This window comes from Salvia hispanica, chromosome 3 (assembly GCF_029641045.1).
Source record: "Salvia hispanica isolate PSC_SH4W2 chromosome 3, Shi_PSC_v1, whole genome shotgun sequence".
NCBI lineage: Eukaryota > Viridiplantae > Streptophyta > Magnoliopsida > Lamiales > Lamiaceae > Salvia > Salvia hispanica.
Genome location: NC_142694.1, coordinates 45,383,150 through 45,392,881, shown reverse-complemented (window position 1 = coordinate 45,392,881; position 9,732 = coordinate 45,383,150). Strand labels below are relative to the sequence as shown.

Below are 9,732 nucleotides of genomic sequence, written 5' to 3'. Positions count from 1 at the left end.
TAAACAAAAATATGTACTGCACACGTTTCATTGTATTCAACTAAATTACGCAGAGTTCAATTGCACAACATTGACACTGACAGTAATTTGATTAGAATGGAAAAGATAGAGATGGAGATAGCTACACCAACTGCACAAATCCTCAAACACACTTGGTATACATATCCAATTGCATCCAGTGGTTTGGGCAAGTAGTCACTCGTCTCTCGTAGCAGGATCTAAACCAGCCGTTGGAGTGTCAGCAAAGTATTCTTGGTGTTTGACATTCACACCATACTGCAAGCGGTATGGAGAAAACTCGGTTACTATCAATGAAAATGAATAACTTGATTTTCGATTACACACTCGGTTACTAGTGACAAAATCCATGTTGGGTAAGTTATTTGAGGTGGTCGCAATACTGCTGGTCCACTCACTAAAAAAAACCACCGCTACCATTCAACTAACTAGTGCTGTCAATCTTTGAAATGCTCATCAAGAGCAGGACGCGTAAAAGTATGAAACTAAGGCAGTTACCTCTCGTAGAGCCTTGGAAAGATCCTCCATTGTCAAGATCAAACGCTTCTCCTGTTATGAAGATTGTTAAAACTAATAAAGACTGATCGGAATTAACATTAAATTATATATGTATCAACCTTTTGCTGTTTATCTCTTTTGTCCTTGATTACAGCTGGCCTTGCCTTACACTGTCTGCATTGAGATGCAAGGAAACAATCATTCAAGGAAACAATCATCCGATAAACACTAAGACAGATACAGCAAGGGCAATCAAAACGAACCACATATATAATGATTATCTCTAAGTACAATTTGCAAAGAGGAAGGTAAAAGAACATACTGAAGTGCATCAGTTGCCACATCTGCAATGAACTTCTGTGTTGCAACTGCTACCAACCTTGTCCTAACGAGAAAGAAAGAGAAAACATGATACATCGAAAGAAGATGTGAACTGAAAGCACCAGCAAACGGGGGAGAAGCACATGGGTAAACAGTAAAAGGGGGAAAATTAGAAGAGAATAAAAAAGAAAACAACACTGTCTAAGAATTGCCATAAAAGGAAAATTAATTAGCTATAGTTAGCACGTTGACTCTTTTTATGAGTAAACAAACAGCATTGCTGAATTACATTTCCTAGTCTGTAAGGAGGAGGAATCTATGCCAAATCAATATTCTTCAGAAATACTCACTCCGTCCTTTAAAAATATTCACTTTTTGCCATTTTGTCCGTCAAGCCAAAATTAGTGAGTCTCAATTTTTAGAAACTAAACCTTAAACCCTCTCACCATGGGAATCACTCTCCGCTCACAATGCTCCAACCACTTTATATAAAACCCATGCCACTATCGATAGCGACTATTTCTTTAGGATAGAGGGAGTATATAGAAGAAATACGTGCATGTATAGTATGATGCATTTTATGACAATTAATCATTTCGAATTACAGCAGTAGCATTTAAGTATACAGATCTGTCCCCAAAAGTATTTTCTGTACATCTAACTATTCCAAGTTATTTGAGGCTGATTTTTAATGGTAATGTGCTGAATGCTACTGGAAGCAAGGAATACTCAAATAAGGAATAGCAGAGAAATTTAATAAACCTGGTTGTATGCTTTCACTGGATATAGGTTTTACATGCATGCCACAGTGGACATACATTGTAGGTCAAATAACCTTGTAAATGGAAAATAATTTCACAAAAAAAAGCAAAAAAGTTTCTATCAAAACTCTCCACTACCATGAGTCATGACATCTATGTGTTGTTTTCTTCCTAATTGAAGAACAGGAGAGGTTTTTGGAATAAAAGTCTGCTTTCATAATAGAAAGTGTTTATCAGTAGTGTTATGCACTTGCTCAAAACGCACTTGAAAATCAATCCACTTCAAATGCAAAAATAAAAGAAAAACTAGAACCCACAACTAGCACTAGTGCACTCAGCTACTCCAAATAAACACTAAATAAGATCCTGCTATGTAATCTAGTTAGGAGTTCGCACACAACATCTGCCTCCAGGTGATTTCTAGACTATATTGTAAAACAGAACAACCTAAAATTGGTAAACTGAAACAAGTCATAGTTAAGCAATTAAAGAAAATAAGAAGAAGAAGAATTAGATCAACAGTTGAGCATCAGGATAAAACAAGCTAAAATGGTCGTAGTAAACTACAAAAACTGAAAGTTGCAGAATAATTCAAACTAAACCGATACTGTTTCCCCCGATCTAGGGCAAAACACAATGAAAGGGAAGAGTATACCTACAATCGGGTGTCGGGGCACTGGAATCCACTTTTGGCCAAGTAATGCTCCACCAATTCATCAGGTATCTGTGTAGAAACACGATTAGTTACAAATAAAACGGATACGGAATTTCAATTGCAACACGGCGAGGTATATAGATAGCGACTATTACCGTGGGGGTATAGTCCATTAAGGAAGCGAGGAACTCAGTGAGCGCAGTATCGTCGTCGTGTCGCCCATCCTTGGGCTGCTGATGGCTGGTTTGGCCGTTCATTTTTCAGAGTCCTTCCCTAGGCTCAATTAGCGGCGGAGATGGAAGCGGCGCGAGCTCAGGCACGACGATTACTTTATTCCTTGGACTGAATTGAGGTATAAATAAGTATTCGTTCGTCGGGTCATTTCGGGTCGGTTATGGAGCCCGACCCGATCCAAGTCCGAAATTGAAATATTCCATCCTATTGTATTCAACAAATCTATGTGACCAAATTTTGTACAACCAAAAACTAGTTTATTTGTATAAAAATAGGTTTATTTATGCATTTTATTAAAATATATGGATGCATATATAGTACATGGAAAGTGTATAATATTATGGTCATATATTTATAATTTATGTATATTTTTTTAAATTTTTTGAAACCATTAATTTTATTTAGTGTATACTTTATTTTAAAATTTAAAAATAATAGAAAGAAAATTCAAATATAAAAATAAAAATGAGGTTAAATGCTAATAAGTCTTTTTAACTTATCCACTTGCTATATTTATGATTTTAATATATAATTAATACATCAAATATTAATATTACCTTATTTTGGTTGTACAAAATTTGATTGTTTATCGTTCCTCTATTGTATTATCCATTTTAAATCGTGTAAATCTCTATAACCTCAATTAGCATTCACTATTTTTTAGTGTCTGGAAATTGAGTCTTTATTCTTTAAAAAATATTGTCAGATCTTTCCATTGATATATAATATCGTTGAAAGGTCTTTCATGTTTTGGGATAAAATACTCTTCAAAGTTTTCTTGTGAGAGAGAGGATCGATATTTTACTTCATTCATTTTCCATCAAATATTTGTCCTGCAAAATTTGCAACATATTTTGACTACGTGACATCTCTCTCATGAAAAGATAAATAAATATTCCATCTGTCCTACAAGAAAATACATTCTTTCTTGTTTAGTTTGTCCCATAAGAATATTACTCTCTCTGTCCCATTAAAAATGAAATATTTTTCTTTTTTGATTGTCCCATTAAAAATGAAACGTTTTCTAAAATAGAAATAACTCCATCTCTACTTTTTCATTTCTCTTACTTTACTCTCTCTTCATTAACTCACAAAACAACATTACATAAAATTCTGTGCCGATTTACAAATGTTTCATTTTAAATGGGACGGAGGGAGTATATACTTTCTAATTTTAGAAATTCTTTTCTCTCTAATGAGGTATACTCATTCCCCACTAACAATACTTTATATATTTTTTCTCTCTACCTCTCTCTTGTTTTACCAAGTTTGCAATAAAATCCATCCAAATTGCATATTCTTTGGGGACGATGAGAATAGCTTTTATACTTCGAGGATATTTTGGTCTGACTTCTTTATAAAAAAAAATGCAAAAATCCTTTCAATGATAACGTCTGGTGATATTATTAAAAAATATGAACAAAATAATATTCCCCCCATCCCACTTTAGGAGTCCCGTTCACTTTTGCACACTTATTTTGTAAAAAACATACTAATAAATAGTTAAAGGGAGAAATGTTAAAGTAAGCGAGACAATAATGTAGGAAAGACTCTTATCTATATTATTCTCTCTCTAAATATCATTCTCTACTTTAACTATTTATTATGATTTTTACAAAACGGATGTACAAAAGTGACCGGGACTCCTAAAGTGGGACGGATGAAATAGTATTTATTAGTATTAATTTAATATCCAAGGACCAAATATATACTGCTTTTGCCCACAAATAGACAAAACTGTAGATGACACTATACGCAATTGGTAAAGTAAGAAAGAATCAGGCGAAATAGAGATGTATTCATATCCAAACGCTAAATATAAGTAAAACTCAAAACACTTGCCATCTATTGGATCTTATCTAACGGTTAGATTGATGACACGTGTCATCTAATAATGTAGTTCGGATAATAATGTACCATTTTATTCCAATAATGTAAATTTTCAGTCTAATAATGTACTTCGTCGAATAATGTACATTTTAAGACTAATAATGTAGCTCGACTATTATTATCACAATCATCCAATCTAAGGATCCAAGGGCTGAAATTTGTATTGTGTTTTACACTAAAATGCGGTAAGGACCTTAACACATCCTATGGGAAATATTATAGAAATGATAAAGTCCACATTATTAGTAGCACTGATAGTGTTTAAAAATTTCTAAGTTTAGAATTAATCTAATTTTAGTATAATCTCTCTCTAATCCTAGTGTTGGGGGATCCACCCTCAATTCTAGAATGTGTAGCATTAAATATTCACTATTCCAAATTTAGCTGCAAGTGTTTTGTTGCAACATTTAAGATGCTTTGAGGTGATGTTTAGTGTTGGGGGATCCACCCTCAATTCTAGAATGTGTAGCATTAAATATTCACTATTCCAAATTTAGCTGCCAAGTGTTTTGTTGCAACATTTAAGATGCTTTGAGGTGATGTTCGGTTGCCAAATTGTAAAATTATTTTAGTCATAAGGAGTTAGTTATAACTAATTATCACATGATTATTATCTAGAATTTAATTGTGGGATTGAATCTCTTGAACCAATCACACTACTAATTTAATCTCGGGATACAATCTTGCAAACCGAACACCCTCTAAGAGGATGAAATCAAGATCCACATCGCCAGTCAGTTTCTATGATTGCTGTGAATTTCAGCCAGTAACAAGAAATACTAAAATTTGATATTTGTGGAGTTACATAACGTCTCTTTATTACATTCAGCCATCATCTCACTTATAATAAACTAGCAATTCTATTATTGCGGCCTCAAAATAAGCAGTCTGGAGAAAAAGAAAGTTTCATCTCTGCTGCTGGCCGTACCGTTGGATCCCGTAAACATCAACGATGCCCGGAGGGAATACAGGGTCAGTCGCGGCTCTCACGGCAACCTTAGCCACAGAATTGACACTAACAGGCGGGGTTAATAGAGGACCAACAAGGGGAATCTGGTTCAGAGCTTTAGTATACTGGAGAACCTGCATGTTCATCAATCGGGAACGGCTTCAAATGACTGGAAAAAGAAACAGCGCACACAATGAATCGAAACAAAATTAAGCCTCACCATCTCCAAAGGAGAACCAATGACACCAAGTGGTAACTTCATGCTCCCAACACGACGAGTTCCATGAATGAATCCCGGCCTCAATATTACTCCTGTTATAGCAAGAGGATCTTTCAATAAGGTTGAGCATGACTATGTGATGTATTTCTTGATTCAGATTTATGGTCAACCAAGCAAGTCTTTGAACTCATAACTATGTCCTAGGAAAGTAATTAGGTCGATTCGGTATATTACATAAAATCAAAAGTTCAAAAACCAAGAAAAGACCAGTCTCAGCGGCTCACCTCCGTATGGATACCTGGTGAGTAGCTCTGTCTCAGCGGCTCGCTGCACAACATATGATACTGGCATCAGAGATATACGGAGTAGTAAATATGCAAGAAATTTTCCAAGTGAAGATTCATTCATCTTTACGCGATACTTGTTTAAAACTAACAGGAGTGTTGTTACTTGTTACATCCCTTCCTAATTATCAAGAACTCCCAGCCACCTACCATGTCTTTTTCTTCATGCCATTGTTTCATAAAAGAAATACTGTGAGGGACATTATAAACTCTTTCTTAAATGCTAGGCACATACGATATCTGATCATACCTTTCCTTCATAATATCCTTGGAGAAGATAATTCACGAGGCCAAAATCAGCAGCAGAGATATATACAAACCTCTTTACACCTACAGATAAGGAGAAAAAAGGGGTTAGAACTAGAACTCAATCCATAAAATTCAGATAGAATGAGAGGGTAAAGCCAATAGACCCTGGCTAGAGAAAACAAAAGTATTGAGGACAACCTATGGCCTTGCTACAAGAAAAGGGAAAAAACCATAAAAGCACCTGCTTCTGAAGCAGCTCTAATAGCATTAATATTTGCAGTTCCATTGATTTTGTACATCTGTGAATTGGAACCAAACCCACCAACACAAGAAATCTGTGTAGGAAAACACTTTCATCAATGATCGACTTAAACAGCAGCAAGCTTGGAAGAATGAAATATGAGCTCAAAATTAATATAGAAAAAATCCAGGAAATTTTTCTAATAAAATAATCTAAACAGTCCTTCCTGACTCATGACAATCAGACAGGGAGATCGGACTGGTTAATTAATAAGCACAACTATGGAGTTTCAAGTGCTTAAATTGCTATGTTCTCATGTACCTACATATGCATTTAAGAAATATGTGAATAAGAAAGGATTGATTCTGTACATTGAGCAAGGTAAGTCATGCTTTCAGTCAATAAAAAATATAGAGAGAATTTGTCGAGCACAACACAGAAGGATGGACTTCTTTAGAAGTACTGTGAGGATTGGTCCAGACCAATATTAAATTGTAATCTGATCATCACAAAATTCATACGTTCACTGGTGATATGCCTAGCTTAACTTAGTACACTCACACACAAGATAGACCACTGCCCAACTATCATATCCAATAATCCAATTTTGTGCAACAAATGCAAACGCTACTAAAGAAAGTGCAACTGTTAATAATTTGATACTATACAACACTGTATTTTCAGTTTATTTAGATAATTAACAACAAAAACAAAATGTGAGGCAAAGTTAGAACGCACAATTGATGTAACTCCCTTCAGCGCATCCTTCCACGACTCAGTCAAAAAAAGGTTACCTTCAAACAGGAAAAGGAAACTCAAATGAGTAAATTCCTTCTAATCAGTAGGGAGATTAGGGAGACAAATGAACACAACAGAGAAATCATAAAACCTTGATGCCACATTACTCTGTTAGCCCATGATTCTTGTATCGAGGGTCTTCCTGACCTGCAGATGGGGAAAAAAAATGGTTAGTGAGGCGTGAGTAGCAGATGTTACAAAACCACTTAATAGTTAGAACAGAAAATGATACTACATCTAAGCCGAGGCAAAAGATGAAATGGCATTTGATAACACAGAGGCACCTCTTTCAAGCTAATTTTATCTTCATAAATATAAAATAGCATTTTCTGAACTCGGTTAGGTATACCCATATGCCAGGGAAAATAACAAGAGTGCATTATAGGAAAAACATTCAAGTTTGTAAGTTCTCAACTTCCAACTTCAGGAAGATGTTGAGCCCAAATTTAATAACTCAAGAGAAATAGGATAGCAACTTCATACTGCAGCATGTATGAAGGAATTATCCCCTGAGTAACATGAAATAAACATGCAAATGATGATTGAATTCGTCATAATACAAGCTTTCTTCAATAACTCTGAAAATAAAGCAAGTGGTAGACAATCACACATTTACAACCAGATGGACCAAAAATTTGTTCTTAAATTTACAGTAGAATACCTGCTGAGGCTAGCGACAGTCAAACCACGATTCAAAGCTTCCTTGCAGACATTAGAACCAACAAATCCATTTCCCCCAAGCACAAGCAACTGAAATACAAAACAAAAAATACAGCAAAGCATAATGAGTCAGCTAGATAAATTTATTAAAACATGAGAGATTCTCTTCAATAACCAAAGACCTACCTTCTCTGTTGGAGGAGGAGGCACTTCGACTGTCTCCGCTTCCTCAATTTTATTAGGTTTTACATAAACATTAGGGCCCGTAGGTTTATCAGGACCAGAAGAGAAAAAACGCCCATTTGTTGATGCGGCTATACTGTTTTGTGGTAACGCAGTAAGTAGAATAACAAGAAATATTTACACAAGAGTATCGAAGATTGCTGAAAATAGAGAAGCACTTATGAGACACAAGGTCAAGAATAATCTGGAAAGGAACAAAAGACCATAAACAAAAAGAGTAAGGACACAAGGTTACAATCAAACAATCACTTTATCAACTGCCACTGAGTCAGAAAATCATACTTCAAGAAATTCTACCTTTCTCATTAAAATCATAAGACCTTTTGCTCCGCATTGACACCCAAACCAAGCAATTGCCACATTTGAGAAGCTTATTACATTTCCTATCTTAAGACCTTTTGTTCCGCATCGACACCCAAACCAAGCAATTGCCACATTTCAGAAGCTTCTTACATTTCCTATCTTGATTATAGGCGTCCTAGTATTTTGAATCTTTGATATGCTGAAAGAACCATGACATATCTTCTACCAAAGCAAACAATGCACATCTTGACACATTTCTTAAGACAATAAACTTGTTTCTTGCTTTAATTAGTGTATAAAATTACAGCAAGTACAGTAAGGGAGCTCAAAGAATGATTACATGTTTTTCTCCAGAGGAAGTCCAATATTTTAAAACCTGTCTTACAACGATTTAAAATCTCATTTTCTACAGGAATCATGGAAATTGTTTCAACCCAACAAACAACCATATCATAATTATTTTCATATAGCATTCTTCCTACATAATATTATCATAAAAACAGAATAAAACACCAAAAAAAATGAGAAAACTTTATTAGAATTTCTCAGTGTGTCTGCCACCAATACATTTTTTTCCTCTTTTCAATTTTCTCAATGCCTAATACTGGCAACATTCACTACACGCTCACATAATTTCAACATTCGAAAGAAGCTACCACATATGCTCAATAATAATCAAGTACCACTACTTCTTCACCCCCTGGCAACTTCGCATTTGGGGGAAAACAAGCCGAGAGCATAAATTTGTCGCATCAGAAGGCTAGCACGACGATCACACAATGATAAACTCAAGCACTGCAATTCTCCCCGCAAAAAAAATTATACTACTACAAACTAAAACACCAAAATTAAGCAGGAAATACCATAGCAATCAATTATAATCCAAAGTTCAAGCTCCATTTTCTAACAAATGTGCAAATAGATGATTAGCACGTTAGAATATCCATAATCCAAACAAGTAACCCATAGAAATACAGAAGCATCAACAACAAAAATTCTAATGAAAAAATGTAGAAAAAATAAAAAACTTACGAGAATCTGGGGAGCGAGAGTCTCGAATACTGAATTAATCGAGACATTTCGTTAGATCAAATTATAGTTTTATAGCGAGATCGGTGTCGCCAAAATTGCCTGAGAGAGGAATGAACAATCCTGGGGTTTTCTTTTCTTCTTTTTAGTGTTTTTCTATTTTCCTTTGTTTTTTTTATTTTTTTATTTTCTGGTTTTATGATTCTGCATATGGCACGATCTAGAAGTTAGCAGGGAGGTAGGAACGCCAAGACACGTGGAGAGTTCATGTAGTGACACGTGTCATGAAGATGTGGTCTCTCTTTGGCCTTGTATTGGA

At 35.1% G+C, this 9,732-nt stretch overlaps 2 protein-coding genes across 2 annotated transcripts; both read right to left on the bottom strand.

Annotated features, from left to right (window-relative positions):
• Nucleotides 1-2,574, bottom strand: LOC125197864 (transcription initiation factor TFIID subunit 10-like). Its single transcript, XM_048096385.2, has 6 exons — nt 2,409-2,574; nt 2,258-2,322; nt 839-901; nt 636-690; nt 517-567; nt 1-276 (listed from the first exon to the last, which is right to left on the bottom strand). Exons 1-6 carry the CDS (start codon nt 2,508-2,510, stop codon nt 196-198), a joined length of 417 nt encoding a protein of 138 aa, XP_047952342.1. The 5' UTR covers nt 2,511-2,574; the 3' UTR covers nt 1-195.
• A 2,570-nt stretch (nt 2,575-5,144) lies between these two features.
• On the bottom strand, nt 5,145-9,607 carry LOC125210593 (NAD(P)-binding Rossmann-fold superfamily protein). The gene is made up of 10 exons (XM_048110128.2): nt 9,417-9,607; nt 8,025-8,157; nt 7,840-7,928; nt 7,270-7,325; nt 7,119-7,174; nt 6,381-6,474; nt 6,141-6,220; nt 5,831-5,873; nt 5,547-5,638; nt 5,145-5,460 (listed from the first exon to the last, which is right to left on the bottom strand). The coding sequence occupies exons 1-10, from the start codon at nt 9,461-9,463 to the stop codon at nt 5,284-5,286; spliced, it is 867 nt and encodes a 288-aa protein (XP_047966085.1). The 5' UTR covers nt 9,464-9,607; the 3' UTR covers nt 5,145-5,283.
• Nucleotides 9,608-9,732: the final 125 nt, after the last annotated feature.

Coding starts and splice junctions, on each gene's coding strand:
- LOC125197864 (XM_048096385.2), bottom strand. CDS start 2,510: ATGAACGGCCAAACCAGCCATCAGCAGCCCAAGGATGGGCGACACGAC. Junction 902..2,257: donor CAGTGCCCCGACACCCGATT/GTAGGTATACTC, acceptor CTTTCTCGTTAG/GACAAGGTTGGTAGCAGTTG. Junction 277..516: donor TTTCCAAGGCTCTACGAGAG/GTAACTGCCTTA, acceptor TACCGCTTGCAG/TATGGTGTGAATGTCAAACA.
- LOC125210593 (XM_048110128.2), bottom strand. CDS start 9,463: ATGTCTCGATTAATTCAGTATTCGAGACTCTCGCTCCCCAGATTCTC. Junction 8,158..9,416: donor CTCTCGCTCCCCAGATTCTC/GTAAGTTTTTTA, acceptor ACCACAAAACAG/TATAGCCGCATCAACAAATG. Junction 6,221..6,380: donor TAGAGCTGCTTCAGAAGCAG/GTGCTTTTATGG, acceptor CCTTATCTGTAG/GTGTAAAGAGGTTTGTATAT.